This window comes from Pezoporus occidentalis, unplaced genomic scaffold, assembly GCF_034315485.1.
Source record: "Pezoporus occidentalis ecotype Australia unplaced genomic scaffold, CSIRO_AGI_Poc_V1 ctg104, whole genome shotgun sequence".
Taxonomy (NCBI): Eukaryota; Metazoa; Chordata; class Aves; order Psittaciformes; family Psittacidae; genus Pezoporus; species Pezoporus occidentalis.
In genome coordinates this window covers 1705468-1722295 of record NW_026912822.1, presented here as the reverse complement: position 1 = coordinate 1722295, position 16828 = coordinate 1705468, and the positions used below count along the sequence as shown (strand labels likewise).

The window sequence follows — 16828 nt, the reverse complement described above, 5'->3', positions numbered from 1 at the left end:
AAAGGTCTGATGACTCCCCAGAGCAAGAATCTTCCTGTGCTTGGCAGTGGAGCTCCAGAGCACTGGGGGAGGGCAGTGAACCAACTGTGCATCCTATTTCTTCCGGCTGCTACCACTCTCTCCCCAGGACATTAGGATGGTGAGCTCCCCGACGACTGAAGCAGGATTTCCATCCATCCATCTGTCCATTCATCAGACGAGCTTTGAGCATGGCCCCTCCAAGAGCTGCAACTGCAGCAGAGAACCTCCTGCAGCTTCATGTTCCCTCCCTCAGCAGCCTCCTCACCTAATTCCCTGGTGCTGAGGACATGAGGGTGGTGAGCTCCCCGACGATTGAAGCAGGATTTCCATCCATGCATCCATCTATCCATCCATCAGACGAGCTTTGAGCATGGCCCCTCCAAGAGCTGCAACTGCAGCAGAGAACCTCCTGCAGCTTCATGTTCACTCCTTCAGCACCTTCCTCACCTAATTCCCTGGTGCTGAGGAGATAAGGATGGTGAACTCTCTGATGACTGAAGCAGGATTTCCATCCATCCATCCATCCATCCATCCATCCATCCATCCATCCATCCATCCATCCATCTGATGAGCTTTGCGTGTGGTCCCTCCAGGAGCTGGAACAGCAGCACCGAACCTCCTGCAGCTTCGTGCTGCTTCAAGTGCTCCCCCCATCAGCTCCCTCCCCTTCCCAGTAATTCCCCCGATGCCTCAAGGGCTTCCTCTCGGATGCCCTCAGGCTGCCAGCTCTGTCCTGGTGGCAGCGCCGGGCACTCTGGCAGTGGGAGAGGGGAGGGCGCTGGACTTACACTGCCCCAGAGCATTGTGATGCTGCGTTGCCGGGTGCTGGCGCTATGACATGGGGTGACGGTTCCCCCGCAGCCCTGCCCACCGCAGCCCTGCTGCTGCTGCCCCCTCGCCCAGCATCCCTTGGTGAAAGGCCTTTGGGGTGCTGGCCTTGAGGCAGGGCCTGTGCCCTGGCGGCCCAGAGGGATGTCCCTGCCCATGGTGGCCACACACTGGGCACTGCTGCAGGGTGCCCCTGTAAATAAATCTGGATGTTCAGAACATATCAATAAAGGCTTTTATACCATGCACTCATTTGACTGTGGCGATCCCAAAGGTGGAAGAAAGGGGTTTGGGTTCCCTCTGCACGAACTTTGCAGAAACGTAGAGAGCATAGAGCATTTCCTCACCACTCCTTATCAATACACCCAGTGGCATTTGCTGCTACACTGCTTATGGTAAGGTCTTCTTCTTGGAAAGAAGAATTTAAGGTATCTCTTCTGTGTTTGTTTCATGATTTAAGCCCAACCGGTAACTCAGAAGCATACAGCCGCTCGCTCACTTCCCTGCTTCTTCCTCCCCCTGCTCCCAGAGGGATGGGGAGGAGAACAGAAAGAATGTAACTTCCACAGGCTGAGATAAGAACAGTTCAGTAACTAAGGTATAACACAAACCAATACAAACCACTACCGCTACTACCAGTAATAATAATGATAAGAGAGATAGGGGAGAGAACGCAGCCGCTCACCACGAGCCGACCGATACCCAGGCCGACCCGAGCAATGATCTAACCCTTCTGAGTAACTGCCCCCAGTTTACATCCTGGGCATGACATGCTGTGGTATGGAATACCTCTTTGGCTGGTTTGGGTCAGGTGTCCTGTCTCTGCTTCCTCCCGGCTTCCTCCTGGCAGAGCATGAGACTCAGAAGGTCCTTGGTCAATGTAAGCATTACTGAGCAGCAGCTAAAACCATCGGTGTTATCAGCGCTGTTCCCAGCCTGAAAGTCAAAACCACAGCACTGCACCAGCTACTAAGAAGGAGAAAAATCACTGCTACTGCTGAACCCAGGACATTATCATACAGTTGTGCTTGGTGACCATCAATTATGAAAGACAATGTGTATTACAGTGAGCTTTGTATTGTCTCCTTTGATTAAGAAAATAGAAAAAGAATCAGCCTCAACTAAAAGAGGATGTAAGTATAACAAAACAAAGCTTTACTTCAATTCCTGGCTTTGTCACTGACTTCCAAGTTTCCCAATCAGTGGAGTCAGAACAGTCCTTACTGCCTTAACACGGTGCTTTGGTTCCTCAGACAAACACAGAGTCCTGTGATATTAGCATTAACATTTAATCTACTATTTTAAGGTATTTTCTGTTTAAAAAGCCAAATACAAATGAAAATGACTCATTGCCTATTGTTTAAAAAAGTCACTTTAAATATGCCAGCTTCCCCCTCTGACTCTTGGATATCTGAGAAGACCTGCAGCCCAGTTTAAATTCAGTCCCAATTCCTGCCCTCAGTCAGCATCCTGTGACTTATGGGCAGCTAAGCTTTACATACAGGAGTTCATAAAACATACAGGAGTTCATAAACCCTCTCTTGTTTTGGGTTTTGGTTTCATTTTTAAATCAGACCATCAAGCCACCCACTCTGGCAACTCCTGGAAGTTATTCTCCTTTCTCTGCCCCCGCCCCCCCCCATCACAGAAGTTGATATGGAGAAACCAGAACGGAGGCAGAGGTAAAAATATGCATTTTAATTCAGAGCACTTACTGTATTTACAGTAGAAAGTGTCTCTCCAGCCAAGGGATGAGAGACTAAAACCAGTCCACATTACAAATCAGCCTGCACCTGATGTAGGCTAATTGATTTTTGCTGCTTACACTTCACCCAGTGTAATACCCTTGAGAAAATGATGGTGTGAGCAGGGAGAGGGTACCAAACGGCTCTTGCACCCAGGCAGCAATCACAGAGTACAGCCCAGGAAGTAGTGTGAAATTATTTAACAGCTGCTAAAAGCACACATCTGTCTATCTTTATATATATATATATATATATTTATATATATATATGTACACATACACAGTCCCATTTGCAGTTAGATCAGATCCAGCAAATCATTCAGAGAGAGATCAGCAGGTAGACACAAGCCTACCAACCTGTGTGCAAGCACAGATGTGCAGAGGTGCTCATGCTACCAGGTACATAGGTACCTTCTCACCCAGACAGATGAACACATTCCTTCCTCTTCTGCACTTGAACAAACACACAAGCTGGTGTTTTGTTAATGCTATCATACATGGTTTCTAGGTATAGGAAAATAAAAACTTGACAAAAAAGCACCAACCTTCTCATCTGACTCACTGCCTCAGAATCCTTGCTCCACTTGAACCTGAGGAAAATGGGGGTGTGCAAAGGGTAACATACTCCCGTTTCCCACAGCCACCACTTCTGAATTTCCACGCCTCTTTTGCCACAGGGATAACCCGTTGATGCCGAAAGGGGGCAGTCCTCTCCTATTCTCAGAAAAGCACAACCTCTCTCCACTTCCTGAGAGTCAGATTTAGCAATCCAAGGGCTGCAATGTGAGCCAGTTCAACTGTCTGATCTTGCAGAAACACAGATCTGCAAAAAGTGAGTAAGTACTTTACCATATGAACAGCCAGCTTAACCAAGACACCCTACAAGTTCACCTACCACATATGCTGCATGGAGCACCTATTTCAGAAACAGCTAGTCCATAAAACATCTGATCTAAGTCACTCTGATCTGCCTTGGCTTAAAGGCATTGAATATATGGTGGCTGAGAAGCAAACCTCAGCCTTCCTCCAGCATAATGTGCTGCTGTTCCCAACAAATCCAGATGAGTGTTAGAAAGGCAGGGAGGTATGAGAAAAGGAAGACAAGAAAGGGAGGGACTTATGATCATCTTTTAACAGCCTCAGCCAGGGCAGCTGAAGCAGAAATAGACTAATGATGGATGTGGAAGCTGCAAGGTTGAGAACTCTGGTTTAGCAAAGCCTCCTGAATGGCTTCACTGCAGCCACTCAGCTCCATCTGGTTGAGAACACAGCTGATGTGCTCCACAGTTGCTGCATGGCTCATCTGCAGTTTCCACTGTCTAAGCATTTCATACTGGGCATCTCTGAAACACCGGTGCTCCATCTCAGTTCGCTCTAGATCATGGTCGCTCAGGCCCAGACGCCTCACAAATTCTTTCCACCGAGATGGCGGTACATGATCCACCACAGTGTAGAGAATAGAAGGGCCTGTGAAAAGAGAAGAAATAGCGTTGAGAAACAGGATTCTGCGGCCTCAAGGAGAATGTGAATAAATCCAGGGCTGGATGGTGCCTTGGGATTGTGCATTGCCCACTCCTGTTTGTTTCTTCTACAGAGTCACACAGATTTGCTCTTATGCCCCAAAAAGCAAAGGGAATGCTTCCACATGCTCTTGTGTAAAGTTATGAGCAAAGTTGAGCACACATGTTTAGGCCTTGCTACCACACATTACAGCAAAACCAAAATGTTCTGTGTCACCATCCCAGAGCTATTAAGACTGACAGCATGTCACTACGCATGACAAACCATTTTGCTGGTAGGTAAAAAGGACAGCAGAAAACCCTAGCAGAGATATTTAGCATATACAGCCTCACAGGCTCTGGGTGTACTTCTGGCTTTGCACTGCCTTTGTGCCATGCATTAAGTATAGAAACAGGTCACATACACTGGGTAAGGTCTGTCCAACATCCTCCTAAGCTGCATCTGCATAATCAGGTTCTCATTTGCCTGGGGAAAGAGGGAAGGATGAGGGAGTTTCACTTACTGTCTGGAAGCTGCCTCTTCCTGGCAGGTCTCACACAGTCTGGGAACTCATGTGAGCTTTGCGGCAGAGGTGCAGGTGATGGTGTTGCATTCACCAACAATTCTGTTTCTTTCCGGGACTCAGGAAGAAGGATGGAAATTTCACCTCTTTTTACCTCAACCTGAAAGACACATTTTCTTAGTCCTGAATCACCTGCAGCAGGACAATACACCTGTCTCCTGCAAGGAGCCACTAGCTTTATAGATTAACATTTATCCAAGATGGGAGGGAGCAGGTACTAAGGTTTTAATTCTTCCTATATGCCTTTTTTGAGCAGAAGGCACCAAACATTTCCTTCCAGAAGAACCCAAGGAATTTAACTCCCTTCTGGCATCAAAAAACTGTAGTCCAGAAGAAATTATTTCTTTACCATACCTAGTAAAGCTGGTATCCAAAATCACCACCATTTTAGGAGCTCCACATGCCACCATTCCCATCAGCCTGTAAGGCTGTGAAAATCCCACCTCAACTACTGCTTACTTGACAAACAACAATGGACCTGAGAGAATACTATGAGGCAACACTGACTAGTTTGTAGGGTCAAGATCTGAAGTGAAATTAGTTAAATCCTCTGAGCTTGGGGTGTACAGGGAGGAAAAGGGATTAAGGACCAGCTACCTGGAAAAAAAAGTGCATAAAGAAAGAAAAAGGCAGGAGTTTGAAAAGCATCCTCTAGAAGAGGGGAAGTAAAATGTTACTGGCTCCACCCTCAAGAAAACTTCTGAATTTAACAGCCCTATTACTCAGCTCATTTGAAAATAGCCCCATGGGGAAAACCGCTACTCTGGATCCCAGGATAACATAATTGAGAGCAGAAGGAAAGCTCTTATACTCATCATCTTGCTCACCTCAGATACTGGTTCCTTGGTTGTCTCTGGCAAAGTGACTTTAAAGAAAAGGAAAGCAAACATTATTTTAATTTCCTCTCATTCCAGAAAAAACAAACAGGAAAGCAGCTATTCACAGTCATGCCTGCAAAAAGGTTTTCTAGCAAAACACACATCTTCCAGCAATAAGCTCAAACACACTTCCAGTCACAGCTATGGGCATGGATGCAGAACTGCAAGAACTACTGCTCCAAAAAGCTTAGCTGTCAAGTTCTCACATTCCTTTGCCCTTGCACCAAAGCAGAGCAATGGGATCCCACTTTTTGCCCTCCCTCACACTTGTGCATACACAAACACACAGAGAATGATGTCGATCCCAAATAACATTGCCACATATGCTGTACTCACCACAGGAGTAGGAAGATGATGTTATCCTCTTTTTCTGGATGAGCTTCACTACTTTTTTTACAATGTAGAGGATGAAAATAACTCCAAATATTGCAACGATGATGCCAAGGACAAGGCTCCCATCTGGACAAAAGGAAGACAGCAAATTATAGAGTGACTGAGAAAGAAGGAGGAAATTGCTAGAGGAAGAACAGCAAGTGAAGATGTGTAAGTAGCAGGGAGAAAAAGAGCAGTGTGAGAGAATGGAGAAAAGATGACTTTACAAAAGGCATTAGCAGAACAAAAGCCTGCACTGAAAAGACACCACTGCCTCTCAGTTCCCCCAGTACTCACTGAGCCCAGTTGAAGTCGGTGAAGCAGTCACCGGGCTATGACACAGCAAGCATTCTTCATCAATGCAGCTGAAAGGGCAAATCAGAGGTGAGCATGCATGAAATGAAAGAACAGCCATTTGCAATAATCCTAAGTAACAGACAAGTCAAGATGAGCCTACAAAGCAGAGCAATGGAGTGTGGCTAGTGACTCTGGGTTCTTACTGGGCCAATGCCTACTAAGAGAAGACCGAGGATCACAGAGGAGAAGACTCAATTGCCCCAGAAAGGCAGAATGTTATAAAGTTATGTTGAGATGGACAGAGCCTTGAGAAAAATTTCTTCCTGTGGGGCTGTCCTGGGTTCATCTGTAACAGTTATTTTTCTCCTTCCCAGCAGCTGGTGCAGTGCTGTGTTTTGGCTTTAGCCTGAGAACAATGCTGATAACACATCAATGTTTTAGTTGTTGTTCAGTATTGCTTACTCTAATCAAGGACTTTTCAGTCTCATGCTCTGCCAGTGAGGAGGGGCACGGGAAGCTGGGAGGAAACAGAGACAGGACACCTGACCCAAAATAGCCAAAGGGGTATTCCATACCACAGCATGTCATGCCCAGTATCTAAACTGGGGGGAGTCACCCAGTAGGCCCAGATCCTCCTTGGGTCAGCCTGTGTATCGGTCAGCAGGTGGTGAGCAATTCTGTTGTGCATCACTTGTGTTTATTGATGTTTTTTTCCCTTCCCTTTTTAGTTTCATATTCTCTCCCCTTGTTATTCCTATTATTATTACTATTATTATTAGTGGTAGTGGTTTTGTATTATGTCTCGGTTACTGGACTGTTCTTCTCTCAACCCATGGGATTTACATTCTTGCCATTCTGCTCCCAGTCCCTCTGGGAGCAGGAGGAGGGGGAGGGAAGAAGGGGAGAAGTGAGCGTGCAGCTGCGTGGTGCTAAGTTACCAGCTGGGCTTAAAGCACACCAGGGGCTCCTGTCTGCTGTCTCTCCTACGAGGGGTATGCCCCCTTCAGTACATGGGCATATAGAGAAAAATGCTCACCTGTTGCAAGGCTTGCAAACATTACTAAGTGTCAGGAAGAATCCAGGCTTGCACCTGCAAACTGCGTCTTTGTTCTTTGTACCTGTAGAGAAAAGAAGGAAACATTGTCATGATCTGGACAGAGAAGGAAACAAAAGGAGAAAAATCCACTCCAAGATAGGTGGGAGATTTTACCTCAGAGTCTGAAGGACAGAAAGAAGAACTCTGTCTGCATTTGAGAACAGGGTTGGGAGAAGATAAAAATAATAACACATAAGGGTACCACTGTCCTGGTAGGCAGGGAAAGGGACTAAAATTACAGTGCAGCTGAAACTGGTCTAAAGGATAGTGACAGTTCCAGTGCAAAAGCAGGAGAAGTCACTCAAGTTCAAGCGTGACAGGAAGAAGAAATCGCATTAGTTAGGCAAAGATGAGGGAGAAGTGGTCCCGTAGCAGCTGGGGCTGGTGAGGAAGTCAGCTCAGGGCAAGGAGAAATCACTTCCCAGACATGGGACACGTTCACTCCTGTGATCTGCTATGCTGTGACTGGAAGGGGTAAGAAATCAAAGATGTATGGCTTCTAAGCAAGTCACAGTATGGAGACTGAGTAAAACAAGCATAGGGAGGAGCAGACAAGAATAGTTATAGAAGGACGTAAACTTGCAGGAGGGGAAAAGATACTATAGCAAGCAGCATGCATTCTGTGACAAGTGAGGGACAGGACTAAAACAGTTCTACATCAGCCAAGAGGAAAGGAAATTGCTCAAGGCCAGCATATGATGACCCTTGAGGGTAAGCGTAAGTTTGGAAACTGACAGAGAAAGATTACCCAGCACCAGAAGGAACACATGCACCAGTGAGACAGCAAACCTCACTACAGGCTACGAGACAGGAAAGGTGTCAGGAGAAGCAGAATTTGCAAAGAAGAGGAGATAGCTTGAGGCCAATGTATGGCACACAAACAGAACAAGACTGTAGCTTGAAGTGGAGGGCAATAAGTAGTATCTGGTCAAGACCCAATTCCCGACTGGAGATGAGGCAGCTTAGGACAGCTAACACGGGTACTTTTCCCAGACACCTGCACCATTCCCAGGTCATGCCTGATGCCACTGGGTGTATAGTTAGCATTACCTGAGCTTTCTTGATCTCTTGACATCTGCTCTAGAGCATAAAGACATGCAGTACATGCAAGGCAGAGGTACCAGAATTGAGTAAAGAGTACCTCCTCATACAGGCAATATCAAGAAGCCACTCACAGAAGGAAGACAGAAACTATGACAGAAAACAGGGATTGATACCAAGGCAGGCAAAAAATGGCAGTCTTCCTGGGGAAATGGGGCAGGCAAGACCAAGAGTTGATCCACAATCACTTCAGGGCAAGGCGCTGAAGCATGTCAGAAAGTAAACAGAGGGCTGTTAATGTCTACCCTAGAACAGTATAACTGTACTGGAACCATGTCCATGCCATACTCACAGTCAGTAATAGTCCCATTGACACATGAGCTGCAGTTCCTACACTGGAAGAGATCGGCCAGGCCAATCTGGTACTGGTTCTTCCGACAGCCACATACGGTATCTTGCTTTGGGGTGCAGGGAGTCTCTACTATCTGCTGGAATTCTGAGGAAAGAAAGGAGAAGTGATTATTCCAACCTCTTCCTTCACCTTCAGCTGAGAGCACTATTACGACTGGATGCATCATGATCCCCTAATCTTCCCAGGAAAGGCCAAAAAGGCCTGCAAACTATATCTCAGGCCGTAGACATTTGGTAACCCTTATTCTTGCTGTCCCCAATCCCTTCCCATACACTGTCCTTCTGTCCAATCAACTGTTCATTTTTCCAAGCTTCCTTACTCACCTTGCCATCCCCTCAAGCCCCCACTTTCCAACTACCAGCCTTTTTCCTCAGTTCTATAGATAGCTCACCTCTACGGCAACGTGTGCACCGGAAGCATTTAGACATAGTGTTATCCACAGCTGTGAATGTGCCATTAGCACACGGAAGACAGACGGGCGCCTGGTCAGGCCGATCACAGTCTTTTGCCTTGTAGGTACCTGCAATAAAATCACTTATCGGAGCTCTGACAGAGCTCTCACCACTGTGAGGGACACAGCCCAAAAGAAAAGATCAGGAGTAATAGTTTATCTGAGTAGGGACATGTGCCAAGTAGAGAGAGCACTGATGTAGCTGTAGGACAGAGACAGTTCGAGTATGCAGGGAAATGCTCTAAGGTGGAGGTCACTATTACTGTCCTTTTCTACATACCTGCATGGCACCTCATGCAGCAGTGGGTCTCTCTGGGATGTAGATATTGTCCTAGTTGACACTGTATCTGCCTTTTTTCACTCAAGGAGCTAGAGGGATCTCTTCCATCCAAAGGTATCTGATGGACTTGCAGTCCATCAGATGGTACTGGAGAAATTTCTACAGATTCCTTCGTCAACATGCAGACAAATGTTAGGACAACCTGTAAATACAGACGGAGAAAGAAGGAGAGGGAAAGGAAGAGAGAAAACATCATATCCCCTTGCAGACTGCACAGCTGACTTCAGCACTAAAATGTTAAAAAAGGGAGTTCAATTGACTTGACAAATTCTGGTATTAGGAAAAAAAGACAACCAAAAAACCCTCATGCCTGACATTTGTGTTATTAATACTCCATACAATGGTCTCTATGACCAACTGGCTGTATATAAAGCAAATGCTTTTTTATGATGTGCAATTTATAAATGGAATGCCTTGAAAATGCTGCAGCTTGCAAGAAAGTTACTCAAGAGCATAGGAGTGTTTTTATTAAGGGAGGCAGTAAGACTGCCCATCCAGAAACAGTTTCAGAGAGAAGAACACGACCAGTACTTGCAGTTCTACTGAATAAATAAACCAGATGGGAAGCCTGGATTAGAAGGCAGAGAAGGATCTCACTGCATGCAAAGTACAGAAAAACTTCCAGAACTTCTCCTGAGCAAGGAAGCCCTAGAAACATGGGAAAGTTAGGTTTTCAATTTTCCCCCTGACAAACATACATTCTTCCTCTTAAACTGCAGCCACTAACATTCTGAAGAGTCTGTCACAAAAATGTGCACTTTTCCCCCCCTTTTTTTATTATTCCTTTAGGATTTACTTGCTATTCTTAATTTTTAAGATGGCAGTTGTCAAGAATGTTAACAGGAATATTAAGACTGGAATGACTGCAGTATGACTGTAAGGGAGCATGTGTACACACACATGGGAAGGAACAGCAGAACAAAGGGTTAAAAGAGCAGCCTGCACTGATAACAGAGAACACCATTTCCCTGGCCATTGTTTTCAGAACACTATTCCCAGCACTGAATTGAGAAATGTGCTGTTTATGTTGTGGCCAAAAGGTCTCACTGGTGAGAGGACAGTGTAGATGACTCATCAGCGAAAGAGGCACCAGGAGGATGGTCACGAGACTGCAGCAGATCAAAAACATGATTCCTTTGCCTGTTGGCCCAACAGAACAGATCCTCAGCATCTATTTCAAACACACATTAAGACAAGAAAAAAAACCCCATACAATAATAAAAAAATAAGTTAAAAAAACAAAGCCAGGAAACAACGTGGCCCAAGATATACAGAGCCTAAAGCCAGCCAGTTTCTACGGCAAAGGCCCATCCCATTCCAGCCAATGACTCCCAAAGAGTATGATGGACTTGTCCAAAAACTAGTCTGTAGTGCCATAAAGAACCCCAGCGGCACAATCACACCACCACAGCATCCCTTACTGTCTGTGCTGCACACATGTGATCCTGGCTACATCATCTGGCCATATACCTGTTGGTACTTCTGAGTGTGTCACAGAGAGCGTGCTAGCGTAGTCTGTGCATTAGATTGAGTGAATTCATGAAAATCAATACATGGTTTTGCAAATAAACACCACCCTGCCAGTCTGTACGATCTCACACCGAGTTTTACTACACCAGCTTCCCTACATTGTAATGTTTTCCCAGCTTGCTCTTGTGGACAAGGTAAGATGCCTGTACAGGAGTAGCTTTAGAGTCTGGCTCCTTTTTGCATTTTCAGGTAGGAGAGTTACAGCAAAAGCAAAGTAAAGCAATAAGGGCAAACCACAGTGCCGATACCAATTTTGTGGTTGTGAGCTTAAGCAAGGATATGCAAGATGAGACAACTATGACAGCTCCACGCTGTCCTGTTGCTCTCTCAAAATTAAAGCCTTGAGGAGAAAGGCACATACATGAAAGCAGCTCAAAACCTCAAGCAAGAGAGGAGTTTGCAACTCTGACAAAGCAAAAACCCCATTTTTCAGAGGGCTCTGTCATACAAAGACATATTCAATAGACAGATGTTAAAATGGTGAACAGGAAAAAGAAAACCACATATTTAAATACCATTGTTCCAGACTTAATTATCTGACCACAGGATACATGTAAGCACTCCAACAACAACCCAGCAAGAAATAAAACTCATTTCAGCAACTGACAGTCCTACAGATTGATTTGACTGCAAGAAAATGGGTAAAAGATCATTCACACAGATGGTCTGACAGCAAGAATCCTGATTCTTTAGCCAACGATTAATCCCCAACATAGCAATATATACAGCAGGCCCATAAGTCAGAACTGGCCCTAAAACTGAACCCCGAGGAACATCACTGGTGACCGGTCACCAGCTAGATACAGCTCCACTTACAAAGCACTGAAGCCTCAAGTTATAGGTAAGAGCTCACCAAGGCAAAGTTCAGAGATTTCTACAACTGAAAATGGTTTTCCATTGTTAGATTTACAACATGCTCCATTTTCACTTGCCAGGAGAAAGAACGAGTAGCCACTAACCAATGCTGCATAGAAGAGTGGACAGCATGCGTCAGCTGAGTGGTAACTCAAACCACCAAACCACATCATGCACACCAGTGACTCACGTTCTTAGTGAGCTGGGAGCGCCCAGGAGAAAGAAGAGTAAGCAGAAACTCTAGGTTTTACTTCTGCAACTGCTGATGAAATAAACACAACAAAACCAGAATGCTGCTTCCCTAAATCATTCTGCCCCTCAGGGTGACAGCTATGTGCCCTCAGATGTGAGGAAACCATAGCTCCTTCTCATGTCTCATGAGAGCACTTACTGTTGACAGCTACAGTGAAAAAAATCCACAACATTGCACAAGCCCAGCAGCTCTTCTATGGAAGGTTTTGACAGCTGAGACAGGAGTTTGGAGCCCCTGCAACATCTTCAACCTCAAATATCCTTGAATGACTGCCAACGCTACAATTCACACCCTTGCTTGCTGCTTCTGCCTCACCAGACCAGAGAACTGTGAGGTGACATCTCTACAGAGTAAGGCAAAAAAAGGAAGGAACAGGAAAGATAAAAGTGAAGAATGTAGCAAGATGCAAGGACGATTGGGAGGGCAGGGTGGAAATAAGAAGAGAACTTGAGAACACTGTTCTCAGGCCAAGGAAAAAGAATCGTAAAATCCCAGACTGGTTTAAGTTGGAAGGGACCTTAAAGCTTATCCAGTTCTAAACCCCTGCCATCGGTAGGGACACCTTCCACTAGACCAGGTTGCTCCAAGCCCCATACAACCTGGCCTTGAACACTGCCAGGGATGGGGCAGCCACAAGTTCTCTGGGCAGCCTGTGCCAGTGCCTCAGCACCCTCACAGGGAAGAACTTCTTTGTTATATATAATCTGAGTCTCCCCTCTGTCAGGTTAAAGCTATTCCCCCTTGTCCTATCACTACATGCCTTTGTAAAAAGTCCCTCTCCACATTTTTTCTAGCCCTTTTTTTGGTATTCGAACACTGCTACAAGGTCTCCCCTGAGCCTTCTCTTCTCCAGGCTTAACAACCCCAACTCAGCCTGGCTCCATAGCAGAGATGCTCCTGCCCTCTGATCATCTTTGTGGCCTCCTCTGGACTCACTCCAAGGCAGCACAGTACCTGAAACAGAGGGACAAGGACAGGGAAGTGCAGCATATCAGGGTTATTATCTGCCAATGCCCACAAGGCTGGGAAATATCAAATCACTCAGCATGGAATGTATCTGTATCATTTGCTCTGCCCTCCCCATGCAGAGCTGTAGCCTTGCTGCTACCTACAAGGCTCCTCACCCTCAGGTAAAAGGGCAGAGGAAGCAGGTACAGTGACACACAGTATGACAGTATGACAGGAAAGAGAAGATGGAGAGGGTCACGTTGGGAGCAAGACTCCCTTCTCCTGGAAAGTTGGTGGATGCTCAGAGGTGTCCAGAGTGGAGCAAGGTGAGTCACAGAAAGCAAACTGACTAGGAAGGGAGGGATTGAACAGGTGAGAAGTTACTCCTGCCCCCACCACAGCACCTGGAAACCCCAGTGCCTGTTCACGTGAACTCACAGGAAGGCAATACTTGCTGGAGCAGCTGCTCAAGTATGAGTATTTCAAACAATTCACATAGTATTGCTCATCACTAAGCTAATGTTTAAAATAATCCAAATTAATAATTTCCAGAGTTTAAAAAACCTTAATACAAAAGCATAAAGTGGAAAATTTCAGAATAAAATGATTTTATAAATCCAGATCTGCTGTTAAAATCCAGAGATGGAGGCTTACTCCTTTTTTAGTATGTAACATACTCATTTAATAAAGTGTTTCCCCACCACAACAGCTTATTCAACCTCTTCTCTCAGGAAAGACATTCAGTTTACAACTTCCATTTTTAAACTGAAGAACTTCCTGCAAAGAGAAGACGTTCCAAGTCAGTCATTAGAACTTCTCAAACATATATTAATAGAAATTTCCCTTTGCTTAAAAGGATTCAGCATGGTAAACACCAATGCACAGGTAATCTATGCACCAGTTCTATCTTAGCCTTTTTGAGGAGTCATAAAAAAAAAAAAATTAAAAAAAAAAAAAAAAAATCAGCCAGCTTGGAAGTTCAGAGGAAAGCAGGTTCTGCTCATAGTGAGGTACCAAAGAAATCAGGGTGCAAGATTACCTTTACGCTCCCTGACTGCTTCAGACATTTCCAAAAGCTCTGAGATTTGCATTGTTTTTTTTTGTTTGCTATACAATGATGCACAGGGAACCAGAACTTCTGCTTTACACATTGAGAAATGTATATTAAAGCAACATTTACAGGAATTATTTCTCATTGCTCACTAAAAGCTGGAAAGGTTAAAAGAAGGGTGTAAGAGCTATTATTATGAAGAGTCCTCCATTTTATGAAGATCAGACAGGGGCCCTGTCTAAAATCAGGAGACTGGGAAGAGCTTTCATGCCATGAAGAAAGGCCTTAGAAATCTTCACTGTAAAACAACAACAACAACAACGAGCTTTATTCATAAAGATCATGGACTTCACATCACAAAATGTGTGTGTATATACATATATACAGCATACAAAGCTAGAAATTTGTGTTTCATATTAGCAGAGATAAAAAGTAGAAAAGTCATTGTCATGTGGAGTCCTACTCATTGGAACCAAAATACTCCTGGTTTAATAGAGAAACGTAGCAACATTGCTTTGAGATGTGCTTTCCACTCTCAGGTTCCCAAGACCACAATAGAAAGATCTGTGTTACCAAGAGTTCAAAGGAAGCAGTCAGTTATCCAGGGATGAGGACACAATTATGGACGAGAACACAACACAGCTGCCCCAGAAAACAGTCAGAAATGTAATCAAATGAATTATTAGGAAAATATTTGAGGGCAAAACAGACAGTGTTGTTATGCCAATATGTTAATCCATAAGGACTGAACCCTGACTGTGTTTCTGCTCCCCAATCCTGAGAATATATATTAACCCATATATTATACAAAGAAAGGTAACAAGGATGATCACTGGCACAGACTATCTGCCATAAAGGCAATTATTAAAAATACTGGTAGAGGATACTATAGTGGGCCCTAAAGTCATGGATGCCATGAAGAATGTGAACTGGGATGGCTGTTCTCTATCTCTCCCAATGCAAGAACTAAGAGGTATCCCATTAAACAAGGAGGAGAAAGGTCTGAAACACATACAAGGAGGAACTTTTTTATCCAACACACAACTGATGTGTGGGACTCCCTGTCAGAGTGCTGGGGGGTGCCAGAAACGTGCCTGTGTACCAAAAGCAATCATCACATTCATTAGCAGAAGAAAAAAAACACACTCGGGGCTCCAAAATATGAAGACACCATTTCAACTTGGGAATTCCTACAGTCACAGATCACTGGAAGCTGGGAAAGTGGTTTTATTTTTCACTGTTTTATACTCCCCCTGCTCCAAAACCCTTAGTAGATACATGCTGTTGGCCACTAGAGGAAACAGGATGGTAAGCCCAACAGTTCTTTCTTACAACGCTCTTGGTGGCTTGGTTTTCAACTTTTATATAACATAGCTTCTAACTTCAAAATTGCATTTCCTCCCTTTATCTTCAAAAGGCATCAATGCATGAAGCACTGTGCACTTCCTTCCCTGTGCACTTCCAACTCTCACAGTGAGCAAAAGGGCCTGAGCAGAGACAGGTGCCCTTTTATTCACTGTGAATGCTGGAAGTCCACAGGGAAAACACGAAGGACCGGGAAACAAGGTTAAAGACACACAAAAAGAGAAAATGCATGGAAACAGCCAACAGGAAATTTTGAAGAATCAGTGGAAATGTAAAGGAATCAAAAACTAAAATGGGGGGCATCAAGGGAGTAGGAAAGGCCATGAGGGCAAAACGCAGGACGATATGGAAAATACATGGAGGATGGAAGGGCACGCAACAGAGGGAGAATTGTTAGCACTTAAAAAAATAGTGTTATTTCATGGAAAAGATAAACATTATCTGTAATGAGTGAGTATGGTGCTATTGAGAACTTGAAATGACATGTAAATAAGAGAGGAAAAATGTCCTCAAAAAGAAACATAAATCCCACTGAAGGATGGATACTCTTCTCCAGCATATTATTGAACTGAAGATAATAATAATGAATTTGGGGAATACAGTAAATCCTTTTTTGCGTGCATTTTATCACCAATAATATGAGTACTGTCATATATACTATCTGAATTACAGCAAAATATATGCACCACTATACTTAACACTTAAACCACTTTTCCAGGTTTGCTAACTGCTTTGAAATCTATACGCAAGTCAGTTTATGTATCCTACCTATGTCCCAAGATGGTAAATGATCCACAATTAGAGTCAAGGTGTAAACTTCTACTCCATCACTTTAGTTGTGTTGTCCTGCCAGTGCTAAATGCAATGCTATTTATTACCTGGTTTCCGAAAGCTTTCAAGTGCAAAAAAATACAGCTTCTGGAAGAAGTAAACTTTTGAGCCATGAGTCACAATTTTCTGACAGCAAATTAACAACTAACCCAGCATTACAACTGACCCAGTGCAGTCAAGTGCAAGTTACAGAAATGCTCAGCTATTAGGGAATAAAGAGTTTGATCTTGTAACTTCTACAGCAGAATTTATAGCCATGTCATGGCGCTGATGCCACCCCTACTGTCATAGCTTTATCATACATCTGCCAACACTGGTTATTCATAAAACTCACAATTTCTTTTACAAGTAACTTTTTCACCTGCAGAGTTACAGCTGACAGCTTAAAAATCTTCACCTATGATACCCAAGAACTGTGAAGTCATTGAGGCT

The 16828-nt window shown here is 44.4% G+C and overlaps 1 protein-coding gene across 2 annotated transcripts in view; it reads right to left on the bottom strand.

Moving 5' to 3' along the window:
* Positions 1-2532: 2532 nt before the first annotated feature.
* TNFRSF1A (TNF receptor superfamily member 1A) overlaps positions 2533-16828 on the bottom strand; it is a 17800-nt gene continuing 3504 nt past the window's right edge. For both annotated transcript variants that reach the window (XM_062618515.1, XM_062618522.1), the window contains exons 2-10: positions 9504-9705; positions 9164-9292; positions 8713-8856; positions 7260-7341; positions 6224-6291; positions 5891-6013; positions 5504-5541; positions 4617-4776; positions 2533-4060 (exon numbers count right to left, since the gene is read on the bottom strand). In XM_062618515.1, coding sequence (XP_062474499.1) covers positions 3762-4060; positions 4617-4776; positions 5504-5541; positions 5891-6013; positions 6224-6291; positions 7260-7341; positions 8713-8856; positions 9164-9292; positions 9504-9705 — 1245 coding nt within the window. In that variant the 3' untranslated portion in view covers positions 2533-3761. The remainder of the gene's footprint in view (positions 4061-4616; positions 4777-5503; positions 5542-5890; positions 6014-6223; positions 6292-7259; positions 7342-8712; positions 8857-9163; positions 9293-9503; positions 9706-16828) is intronic.